The sequence below is a fragment of the Gavia stellata genome, chromosome 3 (assembly GCF_030936135.1).
Source record: "Gavia stellata isolate bGavSte3 chromosome 3, bGavSte3.hap2, whole genome shotgun sequence".
Taxonomy (NCBI): Eukaryota; Metazoa; Chordata; class Aves; order Gaviiformes; family Gaviidae; genus Gavia; species Gavia stellata.
Genome location: NC_082596.1, coordinates 552690 through 577933, shown reverse-complemented (window position 1 = coordinate 577933; position 25244 = coordinate 552690). Strand labels below are relative to the sequence as shown.

Below are 25244 nucleotides of genomic sequence, written 5' to 3'. Positions count from 1 at the left end.
AAAATTGTCACTGGAACCAAGAGTGAAAACTTAGGCAAATGTCTCTCTGGAGACTGGCAATTCCCCGTTTTCTAATCAATGTTAACCCTGTTTCATACAGCTGGCAAAAAAAAAGTAACAAATTTAGCACTATACTGAATGTCTCTATTAAGATTAAACATACAACATCAATATTTTCTGAATATAAAAAGAAAAAAATTCACCAAATCTGCATGCCCTAGACCATTCAGTGTCCAAACTAGACTGATACAAGATCAAAAATAGAACTTTGAAGAAAAAAAATAAGCAGCAATCTTTCACTGTTTCCTAGCATGCCAGAAGCCTAAAGACCGCACAAAGCGAACACGGATTGGTATGAAAAGGACTCCAGTGCACAGGAATTCAGCCAGCTGATGGAAGTTACTACAAATTTAAAAAAAAAAAGGCTCAAAACAAAGATCGTGTACTATTATATTAACAGCATAGCTGGTTAACTAGGAGGGGAAAAAGCCTTTGTAAATCAGAATATGTCACAAAGATATTCTAACATTGAAGTATGTGACTGGTTACGGGATGGCTAAGATGGAAAACAACCACAAAATTGTCTTGGAAAGAAGATTCAGGGGGTATAAGTTCTTGCAATATCCAGAGCAGAGTAATGGCAATATAACAGATCAGAAATGCATAGGCCGTTGCTCTCATTAATGTACTGATTGGCTGAAAATTAGTGAAAGGCATAAAGAGCCTGTAAAGCAGTATAAGCCAAAAGAAATACTCCACAAAATTGTAACATTGCAAAAAAGACAGAAAAGTGTGAAATACAGGCTCTGCAGCATGTTTCCAGATGCAACACCCTCATTCGGCAGCCCCTCTAAGGACAAAAGCAGGCAAACATATGAGAAGCCATTCAAGAGTTATCTATAATTTCTGAAATAAAATTAAATTACTTCAATCTCTTAAAAAAAAAAAAGGCAACCTAGATCCATGGATTTTTCAGTCAAAAGGGACAATGAAGTAAAATTCTTCTAATCCTTTGTATGTCACAGACCTTTATCAGAGAATCATGAAATAATTCAGGTTGGAAGGAACCTCGTGAGATCTCGAGTGCATCCTCTTGCTCAAAGCAGGGTCAGCTATGAACTCAGACCAGGCCTTCTTCTAGTCAAGTCTTTCAAAACCTCCAACGATGGAGGATCCAAAAATCCTCTGGGCCCCCAGGTCCACCAATTAATTATCCTCACGGTGAAAAAAAGCTTCCTTGTACCCAAACGGGACCAGCTAGTTCAATGATGCCCTGTGCCTCTCGTCCTCCCCCATGCACCGCCGGGCTCCGTCTCCTTGATAACCTCCCTGTACACACTGGCAGGCTGCTATGAAGTCCCTCCGACGCAGTGTCTTCTCCAGGCTGAAGAAGTCCTGTTCCTGCGGCCTGTCCTGCCTGGGCAAGTGCTTCAGCCCCCGTCCACCCTGTGGACCCTCTCCTGAACTCAGACCAGTCCGGCAATCCCGTTCTTGTATTGTGGGCCCCACAATGGATGCGGTATCGAAGTGTGGTCTATGGAGTCCCCAGTCTGTGGGTGTGCTCCTATCGGTCCGTCCAGTACGCTGCTGGCCCGCCGTGATGCCAGGGCACCCCGCTAGACCCTACGAGGAGCTGAACTCTGAATACACGGACCAAGGATGAAAGCCGAGCACCTTTAGCACAACATCCAACAGGAAGAGTGGAGAGGAGGTAGCCACGTACGATACACAAAGAACGTTGCCAACAATAGTACACGCAACGTGAAGTCAGGCTCACGGGTCCATTTGCATAACCAAATAAAAAGCCTCAAATGTCTCTTTTTGCTGTTGCCAGACAAATATTGAAGTGTGCAACCAATATAAACAATGGAAGAGAACCATCAAAATTTTAGGACACCCCTGATTGTGACAAACCTTTCACAGTTAAACCACACCAGTCACTTGGAAGCTACACTTACGCGAGTTACACAGCTACCCGCTGTGAATGGGTTGGGTTCCCAAGAAACTCCAGGTAAGCTAACAGACCACCCTGAGCTATTTATTCTACTCCTGTTAGAGTAGATGACACTTGCTTGTCAGCTAGGTCCAGCTAGCCACAATTAAACTGGAAAGAGTTTACTTCTGTCTTAACAATGGCTGATGTCTCAGGAACTCTGGAAGACCCACTTCAACACTGAAATATGATAATATATGCAGAAGTGAGAAAGGATGAAACCCCAGTGCAATTATTAATGAACCTCTTGATTCAGACCACTGCCTTTAGAGTAATTTTATACAACAAAAGTATCAGACTAATAGAGCAGAATCGCTGCTATGACAGTCAAAACTATCGTCATTGCAAAGGGAAAGAAATGTCAGCTTCAAATTGAAATATTACAAACAGCCAAGCAGAGAGCCATCCTGACCAAACAGCACTCATCTTCAATGGTTAGGTCAGTCCCACTCAAGGAACATTTCCAAAGAGCACACTGCGGTTTTATTTGAGGTTATCCAGCGAAACAGTAACAGGCTCAGCCAGTTCATGAAAACAAGAAACACCGGTAGCAGCAAATACAGGCTCCATTTGGCAGATTCACCTTTGGCTTCTGCTGAGGAATTGAAATACCTGTGTATTGAGAAAGTCCTGAGCCTCACATGCTGATGCCAAGGCCCACTGATCTAGGACACATTTCTTACTGGTAATGCAAGGATGCCTGACACCCCACTTTGCAGAGCTTCTCACCCAGTGAGACACAAAAGCACAAAAGTTCCTGATCCCATGGAGTTCAGTATACATGCACTTTGCCTGCACTTAATTTATAAGCCAGGTTAGCCCACTGCTCCAGCTTTGGTCAACGGTGAACTCTTACATGGGAAAGCAGAGTGAACTCAGGAAGGAGGAAATACCCACCTGATTTAGAAATGAGCTTCATCCTCAGCATGTCGTGACTGCTCCCAGCAATGCAGATGGGTGGCACTAGAGGTGGTGCTGGCCAAAATAAGAGAGGGAAACGCCTAACTCCTGAGTAGAGAGAGAAATCTGACAGTCCCCTGTATCCCTCCCTCATTCATTATGTGAGGAACTCTGTCCAACTCCAAAACTGGCTGCATGAGCTGCCTCCTGTTCTGCAAGAGAGAATGGAGCTAACCACCACTGCCTTCACACACAGCCTCGATCAGCACGAGGAAGGCATCTCACTGCCTATCGACGCTAGCACAGAGCTTCCAGCTAAATTTAGAAAGCAGGGTAAGTTTCTAGAAAGCCAATGTCTGCAAAACTGCAAAGGAGTATGTAGCAGGACAGCGAGTGAGAGATGCAGATTTCCAAGTACAGCAGCTCACTCAAAAAGGCAATTTGCATCATGGAGGCAGGTCCAGCAGAACTACGGAATGGTTGAGGTTGGAAGGGACCTCTCAAGATCAGCTAGTCCAACCTCTGCTCAAAGCAGGGTCAGCTATAGCAGGTTACCGAGCGCTGTGTTCACTCAGGTTTTGAATATCTCCAAGGATGGACATTCTGCAACCTCACTGGACAACATGTTCCAGTGTTCGACCACGCCTCCGGTAAAAAAAAAAAAAATAAGAAAGAAAAAAGTGTTTCCTTATGTTCAAACAGACTTTCCTCTATTTCACTCTGTGCCTGTTACCTCTTGTCCTGCCACTGGACACTATCAAGAAGAGTCTGGCTCCATCTCCTTTCCTCCCCAACATCATATACACATTAGTAAAATCCCCCTAAGCCTTCTCTTCTCCAGGCTGAACGATCCCAACTCTCAGCCTCTCCTCATACCACAGATGCCCCAGTCTCTTCATCATTTTTGCGGCCCTTCACTGGACACAATCCTGTCTGTCCATGTCTTCCCTGCACTCGGGAGTCCAGCACTGGACACAGTCCTCCAGGTGTGGTTTCATCAGAGCAGAACTAGAGGGGAAGGATCACCTCTCTTGACCTGCTGGCAATGCTCTTCCTAACTGCTGGTCAACTTGTGGTCCACCAGGCCCCACAGTGTTTCCGCAAAGCTGCTTTTCGGGTGGTCAGTCCCCCGCTCGTACTGCTGCACGAGGTTATTCCTCCCCAGGCGCAGAAATTGGCATTTCCCTTTGTTGAACTCCATGAGACTCCTGTTGGCTCATTTTTCCAGCCTGTCAAGGTCCCTCTGAACAGCAGCACTACAATCCAGCACATGCAAAGTCACACACAGCATGTATATACACAGCAAAGTCATAAAGGGCCCTTGTAAGCCCAGTGTCTTGTCTGTAAGAGGCCCTAGAAAATGTCTGAAGGAGGTTCCATCCTCCTCTCTGCCATTAGCATGCCTCCAACTAAGTTGTGTTTCTTCAGCTTGCTGACGTGATGTACTTTCTCCAAACCTCAATCCTGCCTCTTTGACTGTTTGTATCTATGAAGCTCCCAGCATTCATACTGAGGCTGCAGCAAAGCCCCAGGACATAAAAAAAAAAAAAAAAAAGCTTAATGGGGCTATTAGGTTAGCCTAGAGAACCACAGTATTCAGATAGTGATGCTGGGAATTTGGACACCACCCCCAAGGGCTTCCTTTCTTCTGCAGAGTAATGCTTAGCAGAGCCTTGCCTCCTCCCCCTGCTCACTTATTCAGTCAGATCAAGAGGTGGAAAATGAAAAAAGGAGAAAGGACAATGGATAAAAGGATCAGAACAAACCCTCTGAGCTACCACTCAAATATGCCATTTCCCAGAAACAACAAAATCCTGAGGGCAGGCCTGGAAATCCAACCATTCCCCAAACGGGATTAACAGCCAAAGAGCCAGCCCGGCTCAGCGGGGCAGACAGCGCTGGGTAACCCCAGCCCCCCCGGCACTGCCACCGGCTGTTCGGAAGAGGCACGGTGGAGCTGGCCCCGCTGCTCTGGCAGGAGGGAGAGAAAGGGCTTCAGTCCCAGAACGACCCAGGCAGTCTGATGACACACAGCAGGGTCAGGGACACAGATCTACCAGGCCCACCGAGATTCCCGTGCAGACTGCCGGTGCCCGCCACGCTGGCATCCAGACCGCAGCAATCACGGCCACAGAGTCTCTGCAACAAGGCCAGAGCCCTGTGCCCATCCATGATTCACAGGATGGCAACACAAGCCCGTATGTCCTACAGCTCCCATCCCACCCGCAGAAAGACGCATCTTCACGGCCAAGCAAGCAGAGAAAGCCGTTCGGGTGCTGAAGCCTGGGACCTGGAAAACACTGACTGCTTCTGCACACAGACTGCTCCCCCCTTCCAGGTCAGCCCCAGGTCCAGGTTAGTTTCATGACTCTTTTCCGAATCTTTGTTTTCTTGAGGCTATAGCAAAAGGGCTTCTGGCCTACCCGAGGCTGAACTCCAGCTCTACCTTCACCTGCCACTGCTTAGGCAAGGAGATCCCCTCCGCACTCCCCACACTACCACACAACGCTGAGATATGTGTGAAGCAGTCCCACACATCTGGGCAGAGGCATTTGTCCCGTTTCACACCCCAAACATCAGTCCCACCAAAGGCACCATGCCTAATCCTGGAGGAAGGTAACTAGGACATGGGGGTCTTTGCTCCCCGGCATCACCTTCCTGCTCTCCTCCGATGGCCAGCCCCTATGCTCCCGCCTGTACCTGGAGAGGAACCATCTCCCCGGTGCCCAAGATGGAGGGAGGAGGGCAAGGGGACGCCCGGGCTCCTCTACCAGTTTCTCTGGAGAAGGAGCCACGCTGTCCTGCAGCACAGAGAGCTCGCGGAGGCTGCCTTGGCACCAGGACCCCTGCTGCAAACAGCAGACAGGAGGGGGGCAGCTGTCAAGTGCCATCAGCCCGTAGGGACATTTCTCCCCTCAAGCAAGCATGCTTTAAGCAGGCTTCAACGAAATGCCTCTTAAAGATGGGGGGGGCATTTCTCAAGGTGAGATGGCTGCAGCACTGCTGAAGGGGAGCAGGATGTGTGCCAGAGCACACAGGAGGAGTCAGACACCCAACTTACACAACCATAGAGCCACAGTGATCTTACACACAGGCCAACATCTTAGAAATAAGGCGGTGACAATTTAGACATCTGGAGACCAGGAACTGGGTCTACACTGTAAACATGGTCTTCACACTGGAATTGCACAAAACCTTCCTGCTTCTGCAGCCAAAACTATCAAGGTGTTCCTAAGCTCTCCTAGCCAAACAGCGGGTCTCAGATGCCTCCTTTTCCTCAAAAACAACCTGCAACAACCCAGGCTGCCTCCGAGACGAAGCCCCAGAGCCAGAGGTGTTTGGACCAGGTGATTTTGCTGCAGGGACTGAGCACACCAACAGTGCCTGCTGTGTTACTCCTCCTCCAACACAGGCTAAGGGGATCCAAGGCTTTTGCTAACCCTTCCGATCCTGGAAGTGCCAGTGATAAGGACAGGTCCTCCTTACATCTCATTACTCTTAACAGAATTTCAAGCCCAACTGTCAAACCCTGCTGGTACAGTCCCACCGCCTTCAGCAGGACAGCACATGTTTAATTAAAGGCAGGATCAGACTGTGTAGCAGGAAAATAATTACAATTCTCCTGGTAATTCACGAGCAAGAAGAGGGCCTGGTTTCCCATGTCACCACAGACTGGGCTCACAGCAGCACGCAGCAGAGCTCTGTGTTTGTCCCCAGCCAGAACGAATGCACAGGACTCTGCCACCGCGGGCAGGAAGTGTCCGTCAGCAGTGAAATGCCACAGCTCAGGCAGCTCCTCGAAATGCTCACAGCAAAACCAGATCACGTATTTGAGCCTCGTGTTTCATTCGTATTTTCCTGGTTAAAGGCAGGGTTGACATCTTAAGAATTGCCCATGGAGGAAGCAGAGACTCTGCTGCATGCTCCACAGCCAAGGCGTCAGGACGCAGGAGCATGCATGTCTGCCTTTCCAGTCTCGGAGACCTACAGGTAGGAGAAGTGTGAACAGAACTGGGGTCCCTCCTTTTACATCCGTGACGAAAGAAAGAGCTGATCTTTGATGACTGTGCCAGCGGGATTGCCTTTGGGGAAAGCCAGCTGTATGAGACAGATTCAAGCAGAGCTGGAAGCAAAAACTGCAAAGCAAAACACTTGGGAGTTGATCAGCTCTAAGGTTAATCTCAGTCCTTCCAAGTCACTGTGCCCAAAGCCAACACCTTACAGGTGAGGACACAGAACCAGAAAGACTTCTATCCCACAGCTGGGCAGCTCGGGCAGGACGCCAGTCCCAGAGGCTGCACAGCTCCCTTAGCAGAGCAGGAGTCAGTCCGCTTCTAGCGGAGCCAAGTGCCTCCAGTTAGCACTCGGCTGCATCACCAGAGCAGTGAACCCAAGACACGCCTTCCCCTGCATTGAGAGAAACGACACAAGCAACGTATATTCCCAGAACAGCCAGATTCAAGAAGAGGAATCACTCCATCTGAAATCTTATGAGGATAATGGAGTTAATGGTAGCAGAGGTCAAAAAAGTGATCACCGCTGCTGAGAGATGAGAACATCAGTTTGGGGCTCCAGCAGAGAGGCCGTACCTCAGCCCCTGTGCGGCAGCCAAGGGGAGGGCTCCACTACTACTCTCCGGGTAGACCCTCGCACCTGGGCGTTCCTCAGAGATCCTCGTGCCAGTTACCTGGAGACTCAGTCTGACCCACCTGAGCCGGCATGGGGCAAGACCACAGGGAGGGGATACAGACCACTTGCCGTCCCAAACAAGGGATCTTCCCAAACAACGACTCCAGCTACAGCAGCGTTTCATTCTCCTCTCCTCACAGCGTTTGCCAGATACTAAACTGGCTTCGGCCTTTTCTGGCCACAAGCACGTAATCACAAACACCTGAAAGGCGGCAACTCAGCAGAGTCCCAAAGAGAAAGAGCTGATACTCTGCAGCAGCCGAACACGAGGCACAGCAGCCTTTGGCTAAGCTCAGGTTGGCAGCCAGACCGCCGCGGCAGGCCACCTTCCCTGTGCATCAGCAGGGACAGCAAAGGGGTGCTCCCCTCCCCGTCAGCCCCCACACAGCACAGGAGGAGGGGACGCTCCTCTCCTGCCCACCCCAGGCAGACCCAGGACCAGGAGGAGACGCAGGGACGGGCCTGGCGAGGCAGGGCAGGCACGCTGAGCGCACCCAACACAAGCGGCTCCACAGGCCCCCGCACACGCCGGAGCTCAGAGCCGGGGAGGAGACCGACCCTACACACACGCAGGCTGCTCCCTGGCTGCTGGGACACAGCCCTCCCTAAGGCAGACCAGCCGGATTTCCGACTATTTAACCCCACCTATCAGGCCCTGAGGAATGTATTTCAAATATATAAAAGTACTTAAGCGTCAGGAATACATTCCAGCTAAGACAAAGCAAGTTGTCTCCAAGCCAAAGGCTCACCAGCTGCTTCTTCCCAGGCATTTAAGCAGGGACTGAGGAATGCAGTCCCCGCTGGGGCCGGACGCAGCAACTGTTCCCCTGCAGACCGCACGCTGCCTGAGGATTGCACGGAGGAGCAGAGTGGAATCTCTGGTCCAAATGAAATGACAAACCAATTCAGGGCCACAGAAAGGAAATCCCCAAGCCAGAATTGGATCACAACACCACAATTAACACCTCGCTCTTGCAAAGAGCGATGGGGGGTTTTACTGCATCTTAAACACAAACGCTTCACGGGACAGCGTCCCCACTACGGGTGAAGAAGCAAAACCTAATATACCCCAAGAACTATCCAAAGACCTCTCCCCCTTTCTTATCTATTCTACCATTTAGCTCTTCCCACCCAGCCCCCTCCCTGGCATACCAGCACCTCCGGAATGCCCTTCTCCAGTATAACAAAGGGACCGGATCTACCAATCTAGTGTTCTTCGAAACCACCTTCTGACCAAAGAAGGGTCAACTAGCAATTACAAAAAGTAAGTTACTTATCTGTAATGCCACAAATATTAGCAACAGGGAAAAATGCCAAGAGTTATACAATAACCTGTTCCAATTGTTTCAAACAGGATTGTATTTTCTTGAGGGAGAAATCGTATCACCCTGTAAGTTTACACAACAGATGCATCTCCAGCACTGAGAGGCACCATAAAACAAACAAACAAAAAAGCCCCAACAAATAAGCTCTAACCCTGAAACCGGGAAACCGAGACCAGGCAGACAAGATCAGGTTTATTAATTGGTACAGAGCAGGGCATTCAGACTACAGCAGACTGTACACTCGGGGTTCACAGAAGCGCATTTCGGGGACTGGAAAAGTCTTAAAGAAGAGTTAAGCGTCCCTGTGTGGAAGGGGACAGCAGGAGATTCTCAGACACAAAAGACACAAACAACTCCTCTGAACAGGAAGAGTACAAAGAATAGGAAGGTGCCAAAGCAGCTCTCAGGGGAACAGCTCAGACATACACCATTAAATACCCTGAACTAGAAATGGAAAAAGGAGGAGTCAGGAACCGCAGAGAACCTTTGCAATGCAAGAGCTCTGCGGGCCATCACATCCCTCTGCCTCAGCAAGCAACATGTCTTGCCATCCACCGTGCTCTTTCACCACTGTTCCCTGCCTCATCTGAGTTTCTATCAGGGAATGGTGAAACAAGGTTATGAAATCCAGGAATACATAGCAGGCCAGGAGACCCAAAGGGGTTAACCTAGTCCTGCCTTCACCTCTAACCATCAATGAAACACCACCTAAATCATTCCTGGCAGATATTCCAGCAATAGCCAAAGGGAATAAGGAGAGATCTTAGAGTTGAAAGCAGATCAGGTAATGAGCAAGTGCTCTGTAGGGCCACTGTGATATCACGTTTACGCTTTAGAGGCAGCGTCCTGGAACACGAGTGAGGGAAGGTGAACCTTTGCCAGTAATAATCACCGAGGAACAGGAGGAATACCAAAGGTGCAAACTCGTTCCAAGCAGCCAACTTAGCAGCCGATGTACCCAAAGACATGGAAAACGTTATTAACCACATGACAGAGACGTATCTAGAGGCTTACAATAACCGGGTCAGCTGAACCCAGGGGAAAGACTGAGTAGATGCTTTCATTGATGACCTCCCTACATTGTACAAAACCAGTGCACAGGAAGATTTGGTGAGAGGCAGCACCATTTAGGCCATAGTCACCTAAATCTTCATGAACTGTTTGCTTCACTGAACCTCTTTGCCACCCAGTATGCCTTTTTAACCTCACTGTTACACTCATTTGAACTTTCTCCAAGACCTGAGTTCCTTTTGAGAGCCACATAAGGAAGCATGCCCACATGCTGTCCAACAACAAAACTAACTACACTCCTTGGAGCTCACAGACAACAGAATATTGATAGTCAATTCTTATTTGTAGACCTTAAAGCATAAAATCACTTCCATGCTCCTGTTTCCTTGTTTGTATGTCCAAGAGTTTTATTAGCTCTTTTTCCCACAACTGAGCCTATACTCAGCTATCACCACTCCAGCACAGATCCTCAATCCCCCTAATCACCACCCAGGATTTACACAACAGACAGTTACTGCACAGAGAGAAAAGGATGAGGGTGAAATGGCCTGCACTTATTTCAACTTCTGGGCAGCGGCACATCCAGAATACCTGGCTTTTGGAGAAACAAACCACATCCATTTGTACACATTAACTCATGCGGCTCCTGAACTCCTGGAAGGAATAGAGAGGCATGCCAACTCTGTGCACAGGTCTCATAACAATCAAGTGAAACCAGTTTCTTGGCTGGTTTTGTTAAACAAATGCAGCTTGCAGTTTTGACAAAGCCTGTGATGCAAAGAATTCACATGCAAAACAAGAGAAGGCACCCACGGCACACTCATGCCTTAATGGACACCAAAGCTCGCTCAGTCTCCTCACAGCATGGTGAACCACTGAGGAGTCCAGTCACTGATGACTCGTGGTTCCCTGACTTTCTCGGGGAAGGGCTAATAGCATGGAGAGATTAAAAGGAGCAGCTTTACTCTTCCATGGAAGTAAAGAAACCCCAAGATCCTCCTCCTTGCAGGTCCCAGATGCCAGGAAATTAAAAGCTGCTCTTAATTAGCTTTGCAAGGCCCCACCTTGTCTTGGGAAAGTGACAAACACCGCTCTCAGGTTTCACCCTGCTCAGTGCAGCAGGATCCCAGGCTCTGGACAAAGGACACCGATGCTCTTGCCCCAGGCCAATGGCAGCCAAACAGGAGGAACCACTGAAACCTGGACTGTTTCTACCAGCCTGGAAATGGCCCTGCCAAGATGCAAATAGCAACAAGCTAGAACAGGAAGGAATCTGCACTGGACCCAAAAGGCCTCCTCTCCCTGGTGCTCTAGCCAGGTGTCCAGCTCTCATAATTCCCAGTGCAAGCTAATAACAGCTCACCGGACAGTATAAAAAAAAAACGTTTTCTGCACTGGGCCCAATTTGTCATGGGAGCTTTCATAAGGAAAAAGCAAAGCAGAGAAACTGCAACCCCTCCATCAGACATCCCTAGAGCTTGCCTCTTCAGCACCGCCACTATTCAAAAACTTGGTATCAAAGCTAGCTCTTTAATTTCCTCCTTTTTCCCCTCTCTGCGTGATCCCTCAGCCTGCCCCCTCAACCTCACCATGCTTCCTGCCCAGCTATCCTTCCAGCAGTGGCCCGTCCCTCTGCATACTTCTGCAGACACAGAAGACAGGTCTCCTCCCTCCTCCGCACGGACTTGTTCATAATTTTCAGTCCCTACTCCTACACCAGGTCCTACGGGCTCTGCTCCACCCAGGTTTCTTCTGACCTCTCCCTTTTGCCTTCCCATACTGCAAACCTGAGCACTCCTCTGAAAGCACACCAAGAGCCTCTGGATCCCTGTTGATCACGCTCTGCTCCTGGGCTGCAACCGGCTCCGTCCACCTCCTCCGAATTCCAGACTGCATTCATTCCTTTCTGGTGAGACCTGCACCTCTGAAGTGCTCACGAAGAGCAGACTAAATGAGTCGGGTGGTTTTTGTAGCTCTCATGTAATGATTTAGCAGGCTGTATCCTTGAAACCTCTACCCCTAGCTGAAGGATCTGCTATTTATCCTGCTGCTGTAGTGTGCTACACGCTCGCAGTCCTGCAGAAATCGCTTTATGCACACCAGGTGGAGCAGAAGTCAGCACAGAGCAAGGCGTTTCCTCCTCTGGAATTCAGACACCCTCATGAAGAGCATGGGGAACTTATCAAATGGAATTTATCATTTCCCATTAAATTGTGCTGTATCACCCTGGCAGCAAATCCCTGCAACAAGGCAGCAGATGCTCCTAACACAGATTTAATCTATCACTTCAAACAACCAGAATATAGCCACCACAATGAAAAATCTCGACTCAAAACAGGCAAGATTCCACGCTGGACAAAGAAAAAAGAAGCAAGAGCAGACAGAAGAGTATTTGGCACTGCAGGATGGAGAGAAACAAGCATTCACTTCTACAGCTTGGAAGAGAGAGCTCAGGAAAGTGCGGTGCTGTCATTCAGAAATGCCAGGAGGCAGGCAGATCATCTAATCCGATCAAGAGCAACACAGCAGCAGGAAGGGGACATGGGAAGTTTTGGTACAGAAGAAAACGGTGCCACAGAAAGAGCAAGAGATTGCCAGTGTTTCTGGACTCTGGAACAAGTGGAATAAAGACAAATAAAAGCATGTCAGACAGAGGTGGCCTGGTAGTGGGCGCTAGGTGAGAAAACTCACAGAAGAGGAGTCAGATAAATTCAAACATTTTTAAAGGAAGTTGTTTGTTAACTGTAAAACAAGATGACCTTTCCAAAAGCCAGCTGCCCCTCCATTCTTTTGCTTCAAAAATCACATCCACATGGAAGCCTTCCCCAAAAATCCTGCCTGAGCCCTTAAAAACAAACTTGCTCTGGTCAAACTTGCTACCGAAGACTGTATATACACTCTCATTCACATTTTTCTAACTGATCTCCATTTGCTGCTCTCCTCTCCCGCCCCTACATGCACATCTCAGTAGTCCTTTAAACTCTTCTCCCAAGGAACGGGTACATGCAGCCCTATTCTGCGAAACAAGCACACTTCCCTTTCCCCCCCATCTTCCTTCGTGGCACACACAAATTCTCCTCCCAGTCTCTCTCTCACACAAAAGGCACGTTTCTATGAAGTGCTCCTCAAAGGGAAAGCATCCTCCCTACCCCAACCAAAGACCTCTCCCATTGCCCTCCCTCAGGGAAAATATGTGCCCAAATCTAGTATCGCTGTCCTCTCTTTCCCTGGTGGACGGGCAATTAATTTTCAATTTTCATCCCGTATCTACCTTTTATAACATGCAGATTCTTACTCCTACATTAGGTATCCGTCCCTACCCCCATGGCCGCCAACCATAATATCCTTAAATAATGCCCTTCCTGCGCATGGTTTGTGTGCCTGGGACTAAAAAGTGCACCTCTTCACTGCTCAGGTAAGCTCCATTAGCACAAACCATTAGGACACATATTGGGTCAAACCTCAGGTGGATCTAACCTTGCATCCTCGTTCCACCAAACTGCAGCTCTCCTTATCAACTGCCTCTGGACCACCCACGGCACCAGCTGGAAGAAACCTGGTGGGGGGCTGGAAAGGGGAAAGACTGTGGGGTCTACTTCTGCTCACTCTTCCTGACGTGTCTCCAGGGCACAGCACCTCTAGGCAGCATCCGCCAGCTCCTTGGCTTTTTTCAGGAGCAGTTAGCACTCAGGGGTGCTCTGCTTGTTTCCCCTCCTGTTCCCCAGCTGCACGTATTTGACGCTCACCTTGCTTGTGAGGGAGAGGGCAATTAGGTTTTGCTAGGGATGGGCTGATAACCCGTCAGGACTGGAGAAAGCCCAGGGCAGCTGCAGACACTACTTGATGCGGAAGAGTGCGAGTACAGCTAGTCCAAAACAATACTTCCTTTAAGTCTCTCCTGGGATATGAGCACAAGCAAGATGGTGTCTTTGTATATACTCAGTTTTGGTCGTTTTCTCTTCCATGAACTGGTCCACTTCTTTCCTGAGCTCATGTAAGCTTTGCGCATCCGTTACATCATATGGCAAGTAGTTCCACACTTCAGCTTAACTATATTTTGCATGAAAAATTATTTAATTTACTCTGAACTGAGCCCTTTTTGGTTTCATTTAATGCCCTCCAGTCCTCATGTAGGAAGAAACAGTGGTCAGTTGCTCTCTGTTCATTCCCTCCAGGCCATTCGCGATACTCCAGACCTCTGTCATCTGATGGAGGAATGGCACTATTTTTTCAGACAGACTGAAGAGATCTCGTAAACTTCCATTTCCCTTGTGCAAAAGCTGTTGTGTATTGGGTCTGAGCACACCATTTTCTGCTCCCCATTCTCTGTACCTCTTCTGACTTTACTACATCTCTTTTGAGACAAGAGGACCAGAATCTTATACGTCTGCTCTCTATCATTTTTCTAATAATTCTTTGCCAGAAGAGTCTAAAAATTTGGGGGAACTCAAACACCAGAGAGGAATCTGCGATCCCAGGATAGGCCATGGCAAGAGCTCTGATGCTCTCAAGCCCAACAGACCCAACAGCTGTTCACAAATACAAGCTCTTTGGGTGACAACAGGAAGGAGACACGGTGCACAGTACCTGCTTTCACAGACAGCATTATATCTATCTGATCACAGAGTAAATAAAACGTCAGTATAAAATTTGCATTTATAATCCCAAAAGATGCTCTTCAAAAGCTAACCAAAACCCAATAATACCTCAGCCCAAACGGGTTCAATGTAAACACAACATAGGACTGTGACTATTCAGCAGGATATGAAGGAGTTGAGCAGCACAAGGATTGGGGAGTTCACTGCAGATATGTCGCAATTAGCCTCCTCTGCAGAAGGCTTACACTCATTCATAAGTCCTAACCTGCCTGTAACAAAAATTTTCCAGTAGTTTGAGAAATATCCCCACCTAAAGTATAACAAGATCCCAAGCTACATGATGGAAGAGAGCTGATAAATATCATACTAGCGTCTCCATACCTGAACAAGGCACACTCACAACTGAATCCTACAAGCAGCCTGGCTCACAGTAATTCAAAGGAATGCAAGTAGAGAGAACACAAAAATACTAGAGACATCAGGAGAGCAAGAATCTGCCATTTCTATACAAGAGAATCTGTTTAGGTAGGGATGCATAAATTGTACAGTTTAACAAAACAGAACCTAATTATGTTGGCCTGAATCAAAAACAAGTTTTATGGTTTGCATGGTTTGGGGTTTTTTTTTCCAGATTTCATGGCAAATTTCATAACATGTCAGTAATTAAACAAGAAACTTTAAAACAAAAGGTAATGACCTATTTCTCAATTTTTTAATAAAAGGGTGACTTAGTCTATATTCACTGACGAGCATCTATCCAAGCAAGCTACAGTCAAATACTTTCTCTCTCCGGCACAAGTAATACTGAACTAACTTTTTTAAAACGGTAGTTTCCACAGGGGATACATGGTAAAACTTCCTCCAGAATATCCTATAGCCCAGTAACGTCTTAAGGCCTTCTCCTTCCTGGGAGGCAGGTTCAAATTCCAGTTCTCGTTTGCAGTGTCCTACGCTCCAGCTTACCCAGCAGAATAGGAACATCAGCATTTCAGTTCCTGCTGAATGGTACTTCAGGGCCCAAACACAAGAGCTCGGCCTGTACCCAAGACTCCTGCCTTGTGAAAGCAAACCCTTTGGGAGTCAGAGATGTCTGGGTCGAGGCAGCAGCTGTCTGCTGAGCAGATCTCCAGTCCTCTGCTTCTACAGAGAAATCATGTCGGCATGGTGTGTGGCAGCACGCTAAGGATTTACCACCAGCATTACCTGTGCAGACAGCTCTGTGACTAAACAGAATTGTGGAAGAAGTTGCAAGCGCAGGCTGAAGTCCCAGATCATAAGTGTAAAGCACCTCTATCACTTTTAATAAACGCAGTTGATACCTTTTGTGGTTTACGGATTAAACCAGTCTTTAAATTCACGTCGTGCGTTGCTTAGCAGTCAGCGGGGCTCGCAGGACTACTGACGGAGGTAAAGCGCTTCCCCTCCGCGGGCAGCAGACCCCTTTATCGAGCAGACGAGCTCAGCCTCACAGCGCCCACCCACCCGCCCGCCGGGCGCTCCCGAGGCGAGGGACTCTCCTTCCCGTGGCGAACCAGCCAAGCGCCCACGGCCGCCGGTGCCCGCACTCCCGCTCCCACAGCGGAGGCGCTTGGACCCGCCGGTTCCCGCAGCCCCTCTGCTCCGCCGCCCGGCCCCGGACCGGGCGAGACGCTCGGGGAAGTCGGCCGGGGCTCGGACAGACCGGAGCCGCGCTCCCCACCGAGGACGCGGGGGGAGGAAAGCGGCGCAGCCGGGAGGAGGCCGCTCCCGGGAGCGGGGCTGGGTAGGCCGGGGCAGCGCCCGCCCGCCCCGCTCCCGGGCCACCGAGAGGCGGCTGAGGGGCGAAGGCGCCGGCGGCCACGGGCGGCCCCGAGAGAACGACGGAAAGGGGCGGCCTCCCGCGAGGCCCGGCCGGGCTCCGCCGGCCTCCAGCCCCGCCAGGCCGAGCCGGGACCGCGGGGCCTGGCGGCGGCCGCGCTCCCCGGGCCGCAGCAGACCGAGGCCTCCACCGGCGGCCCACCGCCGCGCGTTCCAGCCGGGCCGGGCCAGGGCCGAGGCGCGGGAGGCCCGCGGCGGGCCGCGGCCTCACCTTGGGCAGCTCCCGGAGCTGGTTGGCGTCCAGCAGCAGCTCCTCCAGCGAACGGCTGTAGCGGTAGATCTCCTCGGGCACGGCCTGCAGCGAGCAGTGCCGCCGGTCCAGCGCCTCCACGTGCCGGTTGCAGCGCCAAAGCGGCGGCATGCACCGCAGCATCGCGCCGGGCCGCGCCGGGGCTCGGCCGCGATCGGCTCTGGGCGCGCAGGGGCGGGCCCGGGCGGGAGCCGCCGCGCCGGGAAGGGGCCTGCCCGAGGGAGGGCCCGGATGTGCGGGGGGCGGGCGCTCCGGCAGGGCTGCGCCGGGCCGAGCGGCGGCCCCCGTCGCGCTGTGGCCCGGCTCCGCGCCGCCCCCTCGGGCCTGGCCGCTGCGCTCGGGCTCCGCCGCTCCCGCCCGGGCCCGGTCGGCTCCTGGGGCCGCGCCGCCCGCCGCGAGCGTCCCTGGGAAACGGAGCCCGCTCCCGCCCTGCCCCGCGCCCGCCGCCCTCGGGCCGGTGCGCAGGGACCGCCCGCCGCTGAGGCGGAGGGCCGGGCCGGGCAGGCCCGAGCGGGCGGGGCAGCCCCGGCCCGGGGAGGGGCGGCGGCCGCCGGGCGGCGGGGCCGGGGCCGGGGCGCGGAGGCAGAGCGGCGGCCCCGGGTGCCGGGGGAATAAAGCGGGGCCGGCTGTGGGAGCAGGAGCCAGCGCCGCTGAGGGGGGTGTCTCGGCTCCGCGGTGCCACCCCAGCGACAGCGGGGAGCGGCGCGGTCAGCTCCGCCCCGAGAGCTCTTCGCTTCACCCCGGAGAAGTAACATCACAGGGAAGAATCGCCCCAACTTTACTTACAGTGAGAAGGGTGATGACTTCCTAAATAGTTTATATACACACACACTCTCTCCTAATTGGCAGCTGCTGGATATCAAGTTTATGATGCAAAACGTTATTCGGAAAATACTTTGAAAAAAGCCTCTGCCCCTGTGTAAAGTTGTGAGGCATCAACATTTCTCTTCTAAAGATAGTACACGAAGGCTATCAGAAGTATGAAATAGGTTCTCTATGAAGAGAGCTCGAACAATGCCTGCACACAGAAGAACATGAGTCAAGGGGCACACAACAGAGGCTTGTAAAACAAGTGCTGCAAAAGGAGAAATAAAGAACAGCAATTACCATCTCCATCCACTCCCACACGCAGCAAGGCACAGTCGTGACAGGCTAGGTTTAAAATCTACACGTGCGTTCAATTCTGGGATACACTGCCTAGGATGTTGCTCTGCAACAAAGCGTAAAGTCCAAAGTAAGTTGTTACCTCTAAGTTATCCAGAGGACAATGCAATCCTCCTTGTTCTCATCCTGTATTGCTTTCACAGTTTCCTGGTCTCTTTATCACTCTATCTTTCTTGGCCAGTTATTTCTGCTCGTTTAAATTTACCATCTCTTAATTTCCCACCTCCAGCCCAGCTGTGTCACCCAGTCATTACACTCAGCTCTCCAAACAAGATTCTTTGTCCCAGCTATTTTTGCCTTGCATACAGGTCTCTACCTCCACACCAGTTCTTAGAGTGGACATTCATCTCACAGCAAAACTTTTAGAGATAAATTGTTCATTCCTCACTGTTCAAATAGGGCATCTCTTCAAAACGTGCACTTGTGTGACAGTGGGTAGAGCCCAGCACCCCAGGAACAGCCTCGGACACCAACCAACCCAAGGCAGTACACAGGCTCCTTTTATACACTCTGCTTTCCTCATACTGCAAAGAGTCAGAAATATTTCTGCAACGAATAGAAATGAAAAGTGACTAATAAATGAGTGACATGAAAGAGTGAGGCACTGGCACTTGTGAAAAGCAGAAGGAGGTGAGAGTTATCCAAGCAACTGCAGGGCCTTTCAGCTTCACTGTTAGTAATGGGCAATGACTGTGAAATTCTGAAGGAAGGAATTTTTAAACATTTGGGTTTATTAATCTTTCATTTGCCTCAATTGCAGTGTATTCTATAATAGAGAAATCATGCCACATTAACCTACGACTTAACACAAATCGGTTTTTTTCTGGGCAAAAGTACTAACTACTGTAATGCATCACTTGGTGTAGTACCCCATCAGAAATCACAAATGCAGCTAGGAAAAAAATGGGGGTGACTACAGGAACTGTAAGATAGATGATGAGTCAGCCATCAGGAAAACAGAAAGTTGAAACTCATATTTTACAACAAGCTCCAAGCATTTGTACCAAAATGTAGGAATCTCCCAGCTGTGTTTTCCAGAAAATGGAGGGGCAGCACAACAAAGCAAAAACTGTGATATTTTGAAGATGGTTTCTTTAATAGGTTTGCCTAAATTTCAGCACAAATGCAAGGTTATGTGAGAGACAAGAACAAGATCTTCAGTTATGCATAGGGCTCACGGGTTAGACATGATGTAGGAGAAACAGAAACAATTCACCCAGAATAGAGAACAACCCAAAAAGGGTGCCTGTGAGAGAGCTGAAACTATGAGGGGTGTTTGGATGTATCCAATGAATATAGTAGACAGATAAGCAACTGATCACATAGGTACTTGCAGATGTCTGAAATGCCTAGTTCTGGTCACTTATAGTTCAAGAAAAAAAATGAGCTTACAAATTGTGTCCCTGTTGAGACCAGCTACTAGAACTATCAGAGTAACTGAAAACTTGTAAGGAAGGTGATTTTATAAATTTGATTCATCTAGCCTACTAAAACACTAATAATAGCAAGAAATCATATTCTGTGAAAGTACACAAATAAGGGTAAAAACAAGAAAAGACCCATCAAAGCTAAATAAAGATGTTAATACAAGAGCAGGTATGAAACTGGTTGCTAACATTAGGTTTCCAACTTCAGCAAGTTGGGAAAAAAAATAATCTATCTGTAAATCTCAGCGTTTATGAACTCTGCACATCTTCCCAGTGCTAACATCATTTTGATACTATTCTCAAGGGCTCTAAGTGGGAATAAAATGGTTTTACTAAAGAGCTCAAATCTTCAAGGTAGAACGAAAATTCTGTAACGCCTTTGAGCAATGGAAGCCATTTAACAGCAGCTGCCCCAACAGGATTGCGTTTACAAGCCCGCGGTTATGGAAGCTCTGAAGGCACCTAACATTGCTCATCTTGCAAACCATAAGAGATGGAAACACCGCTGAACCTGATTGATTCTCAACAAATCAGGGATTTGATGTGCTTTTCTCTGGAAGCCTATCTTCCCTAATTGGTAAAGAAGGAAACTGTATTTTCTGTTTAAGCTTCTCTTGTTCTATCCAGCTGCTACAGGTGCAGCACTAACCCAGCTCTGCCTCTGATGTGCTGAACCGCTGTCAGGGTTTTATCATCCCACTGCAGGAAGGATCTGATGCTGAATCAGTGCTAACACACACACTGACTTGCAAACCAAACTGAGGATAAAGTGTGTCGAAGATTACTGGAAAAGTCCCATCACAGCCTTATTCCCGTCTCTGTGTGGTGCTGTCTTAACTTGCGGGACTAAGTTTCTGAAACAACCAGTTTTCTGTGGCTGGACTTCATTATACTTGAATGCTTAGCTGCTGCAGAGCAGAACACCATTCCTCTGCCCCGCAGTGCTTGAAAATTTAAGCCACTCAGCTTTCTGTTTTCACTGGAAAACTGCATCCTATTCGCCATGAAGTTTCATTAAACGACAGGTTCATCGGGAAGCTTGGACCTAGAGCATGTCCTGAAAAACAGCCAGACAGCTCTTTCTGTTGCAGACTGCTGCTCTGGGTACTCGCCTCCTTCAGCCTCAGAGCCCCCCTAGAATGTTGCTAGATCCATCACCCATGGAGGCACCTACAACAGCTTCTGCGGGAAGTTCACAGAAACAGGCCCAGAGCAAAAAACTCTGTCCTAGAATCCTCAAGTACTTCAGCTTCCTACCCAGCTGGAGGAAGGTCAAAGACAGTGGGAGAAGAAGCAGAGCTTTGTACAAAGGGCTCTGACGACAGCCACGCTTGACTACTTCAGTGGATCTTGCATGGATTCAGGGATGAGAAATTCACCAAGTCCAGTGCTGCATGATGCCCCAGAATGAGGATTTAGCTCGTGGTGCATGAATTGATGCAGCCTCTAATTTAGGAAAACCCTTACCTGTAAGTTGTTGACATCTGAAGCATATACATTCCGTGCTTGCCCTGTTCTACACTTTTGTCTAGGAACCTGCACAGGCCACTGCCTCGGGCAGGAAGGGCCCTTTGTCTGAAACAGTACAGCTGTCACTTAGTGCAAGTCCACTTGGTTTATTCTGTAGGAAGCAAGGACTGGGCATTGAAAGAGCAGATGAAAGCCTCAGGTGATACAGTCCCATTTATGGAAAACTAACCAATTGCCAAGGCAGCTTTATGAACAGCGGGGAAAAGACTGCCAAGGTGAAAGAAGCTGGGTCAAAGAGAATAGGAAGACCCACAGCTTCAAGGCTAAAGCTCTTCTGCACCAGTCCCTGGGAATTACAGGTTAGATCTAAGAGGAAATAAGGGTACCCCCAGTGCAAAATGCACATGCGAGAGAGATCTTTGCCAGCAGCAGCTGTGCCAGGTCTTTGCAGGAAAGAAGTATCATCACTGAGAGGACTAATTAATGTCAATGGGAACAGTAGGGATAAAGCTGAAGCTCTGCTGCAGGATCTATGCAAGGGAGATCCAGGCATGGATTGTCAGGAAAGACTGACAGACATCTTCGGCAGTAACTCTCCACAGACTTGCCCATGAAAAGTCTGGTAATTAGCTCATACAAAATTAAAAAAATCCTTGGCTGTAAATTCAGGTTATTTCAACTACCCTTATGTTTAGCTAGAGATAAAGGACTATTGTCTTAGAAGCATGAATACTAACTAACTAGCCTTCTACAGTACTATTAAGTCCTCTTTTCCTGTTAGACATGCTTTTTCAGAAGGATGGGGCACTCATGCCTGTGTTACTGATATACAGTCTGTCATTCTGGCTGTCTCTCCCAAAGCCCAAAAGCCATAAAAATGAAGATCTACACAAGAGGCAGTACATACAGAAAAATGCTGACAAATCAGGATTTTACCTTACTCATACTGAAATTTGAACCATTTACCTGGAATGAAGATGATGTAAACAGATAGTCTGTCCAAGTACCAATGAGATACTGAAAAACCTTCTAGTGTATCTATTTTGCTTCAGACTGCTACTTCCCAAATAATTTGGTCTCTTCCTGCTCATCTACTGTGCAGGAATACACCATTAATCCACAGGATTTACAGAATTTAAATTTATTACAGAAACACAGAATGATAGGGGTTGGAAGGGACCTCTGGAGATCATCTAGTCCAACCCCCCCGCCGGAGCAGGTTCCCCCAGAGCAGATTGCACAGGAATGCATCCAGGCAAGTTTTTAATATCTCCAGAGAAGGAGACTCCACAACTCTCTGGGCAGCCTGTTCCAGTGCTCTGCCACCCTCCAAGTAAAGAAGTTCCTCCTCATGTTTAGATGGAACTTCCTATGACCAAGTTTGTGCCCATTACCTCTCGTCCTGTCACTGGGCACCCCTGAAAAGAGACTGGCCCCATCCTCCTGGCACCCACCCCTTAAGTATTTAGAAGCATTAATAAGATCCCCCCTCAGTCTTCTCTCCTCCAGACTAAAAAGACCCAAGTCCCTCAGCCTTTCCTCATAAGAAAGATGTTCCAGTCCCCTAATCATCTTCGTAGCCCTTTGCTGTACTCTCTCCAGCAGCTCCCTGTCCTTCTGGAACTCGGGAGCCCAGAACTGGACACAGGACTCCAGATGCGGCCTCACCAGCACAGAGTAGAGGGGGAGGATAACCTCCCTCGCCCTGCTAGCCACACTCTTCTGGATGCACCCCAGGATGCCATTGGCCTTCTTGGCCCCAAGGGCCCATTGCTGGCTCATGGCCATCCTGGTGTCCCCCAGGACTCCCAGGTCCCTTTCCACAGAGCTGCTCTCCAGCAGGTCAGCCCCTCACCTGTACTGGTGCACGGGGTTATTCCACCCCAGTGCAGCACCCTACACTCGCCTGTGTTGAATTTCGTAAGGTTCCTCTCTGCCCAACTCTCCAGCCTGTCCAGGTCACGCTGAAAGGCAGCGCAGCCTTCCGCTGTGTCCGCCACTCCTCCCAGTTTTCTGTCATCGTTATACACAAGTCAACAGCAGTAACTAGACAAAGAACAGCATTCCATGGGTTAAGGCCCTGAAATGTGAGGTCCTGGGCCAAAGAAAACACCAGTGGTATGCAGCTCTGTAATTAGGTGTATATAGGCAGGACTTAAGCTGGCAATTAGTTATCCCTTTTGCCCAAGCATTCAAATCTAAGGCAAGGGACTCAGGGAAGTGTTTCAAAGCTGGGGTAGGTAGGGTGGGGAGAAACAGGAGCAACAGACACAGGAATGGACTGGAACCAGTTTAAGATTAATTCAGATGAAACTCTCCTGGAGTCATGAAATACCTGACTTGAGTTTACTCAAGCACCCGTATCCATTGGGGGTGAGACCTCAAGCCTTGTTTTTCAGGGAAGCAATCCTGTTAGAGGTAGGAGAGGTCTCTCAGCAGAGAGCTTAGGTACAGGGGATCACAAGCTCTCTTTTCCTGTTACACTGAAATGATCCAGTTCAAAAACTTGAGAACCACAGTTTTATGAGAGCTGAAGTTTCTGACCCCTCTGCCAATAAGGAACCAGTGATGCAGAGTCAAGACATGAAGGTCCATCTAGAGCAGCCGGTTGGCCTCTGCTTTCCACCAATGCCGTTTCCTTTAGGGATTAGAAAAGTTGAACTCTTTACTACTCAGGCCCAGTCTGTAAGCTCCAGCACTCAGGCAAAAAGGTTTCATTCTTACACCAAACATTTTTGGGATGTTTTCATTAAAACCTAGAGCCTCCTCTGACAGTTGCCACCAGACAGAGCTATTCAATAGTTTGTGCAGCTGCACCCAAACAGCTTGCTGCCATAAATAAGGCAACAAAGCATGCCAGCTGCTCAGTTCTGTTTGTGTTTGATGAATTCTGGTACTGCTAAGTTACACACACTCTGCTTCAAGATATATATGGGCCTCTGTGACACACCACAGCTACCATTATCAGCATACCTATAGACTCAAGGACCTGCAGGAAGACAAATTTGGACAGCTTTAGACTTCTTGTGTCTTTCAGGTAATTACTGCAGACCTGTGCCAGACTCTTAATGAGATCAGCACAACTCTCTATCCTAGATTTGCAACCCTAAGTTAGGGAAGTCCATTGGTGTGGAGTCATGTGGCAAGGTTTCCAGATGTTGAGGTTGCTTCTGCAAAAAGCCCATTCTGAATTGCCCACATTTTTCAAATAATTCACCCTGAAGACCAAGGCTGTCAAAGGATCAATTGAGAAAGCCCTACACAGATAAAACTAGCTGAAAACTGTTACTCTACAGAGTGATGTATTCTGTCAATAGGAAAAGTCTGAAAAAGCCTGATGGTGAAGTAACCTGAAGATACCTTGTTACCTTGTCACCCTGACAAAACTGTTCAGACTATAACCATTTAAGAAGAGGAATATTAAGAAAGATCGAAGCCTAACAGGCTAATGCAGAAGTACCCCATTCTTTTGCCTGTACTCCTACCAGATCCATGCTGCACCTGAAGACATCTGCAACTTTTTCCAGTTTGCTGAGAAAGCATGACACGAAATAAGATAATTGGAAGAATACATGATTAAATGGGAGTTGGTGATTGCACAGACATCTCTGAAGCATCATATAGGAGGGAACGAGGAGGGAATGGCAAGAGGCCATCAATAAATTCAGGGAAGGGTCCAACACAACTAGTGTTCTCAGGGACTGACAAGCTGGCTTACCAGTCTATGGCAACAGCCTGCCAGTTTCTCCAAAGGGAGGCTGTCACGGTGCGACTTTGTGCTCCTCTGGTCACACGTGTCATCCTTTTAGTCACCGACAGCTTCAGGCTTGTACAGTCACCAAGAAGGCTAACTATAGGGCTGGTGAACCCCCCCCGAACTTGTGCCAAGAGAAGAACACCACAGCATCCAACACCACATAGCATACCCACTGATTATCCTCATAACCTTCTCATCGTTTTCTGAGTTACAGCTTTGCAAGTCAGAATCCCCCACTGCTGAATAAACCATTTTAAATTTAAACACAAAAGTAGACTATATCCACTTATGCCAAGCCTAACACGCTACTGACCTGCCATGCTAGCCTGTTAAATGCATATTTCTATATTCTGCTTCAAAATCCTAAATCATTAGATACATATACATTTGGACTAAATCAGAATTCTGTTAAGATTAAAGGTCCCTTCCAACCCAAACTATTCTGTAATTCTATAATCCTGGGGGAAAAAAGCCCTTCCTCATTCAATTTTTTTTTCCTATTTAGGATTATATTTTGTTTGTCAATATTCCTAATCAATTTGTGTTTAGCTCATGCTCTAGCATTTTAATTACAATGTTGTACAACACTTGATCTTAGATTCATAGAATCACAGAATGGTTTGGCTTGGAAGGGATCTTTAAAGATCATCTAGTCCAACACCCCTGCCTTGGGCAGGGATGTAGAATCACAGAATCACTAAGGTTGAAAAAGGCCTGCAAGATCATCAAGTCCAACCACCAACCCAACACCACCATGCCCACTAAACCATGTCCCACAATGCCACGTCCACACGTTCCTTGAA

General features: G+C 48.8%; 1 protein-coding gene across 2 annotated transcripts in view; it reads right to left on the bottom strand.

Moving 5' to 3' along the window:
• Positions 1–16746, bottom strand: part of SCRIB (scribble planar cell polarity protein) — a 113147-nt gene extending 96401 nt beyond the window's left edge. For both annotated transcript variants that reach the window (XM_059815399.1, XM_059815398.1), the window contains exon 1: positions 16585–16746. In XM_059815399.1, coding sequence (XP_059671382.1) covers positions 16585–16746 — 162 coding nt within the window. The remainder of the gene's footprint in view (positions 1–16584) is intronic.
• Between the last annotated feature and the right edge of the window lie 8498 nt (positions 16747–25244).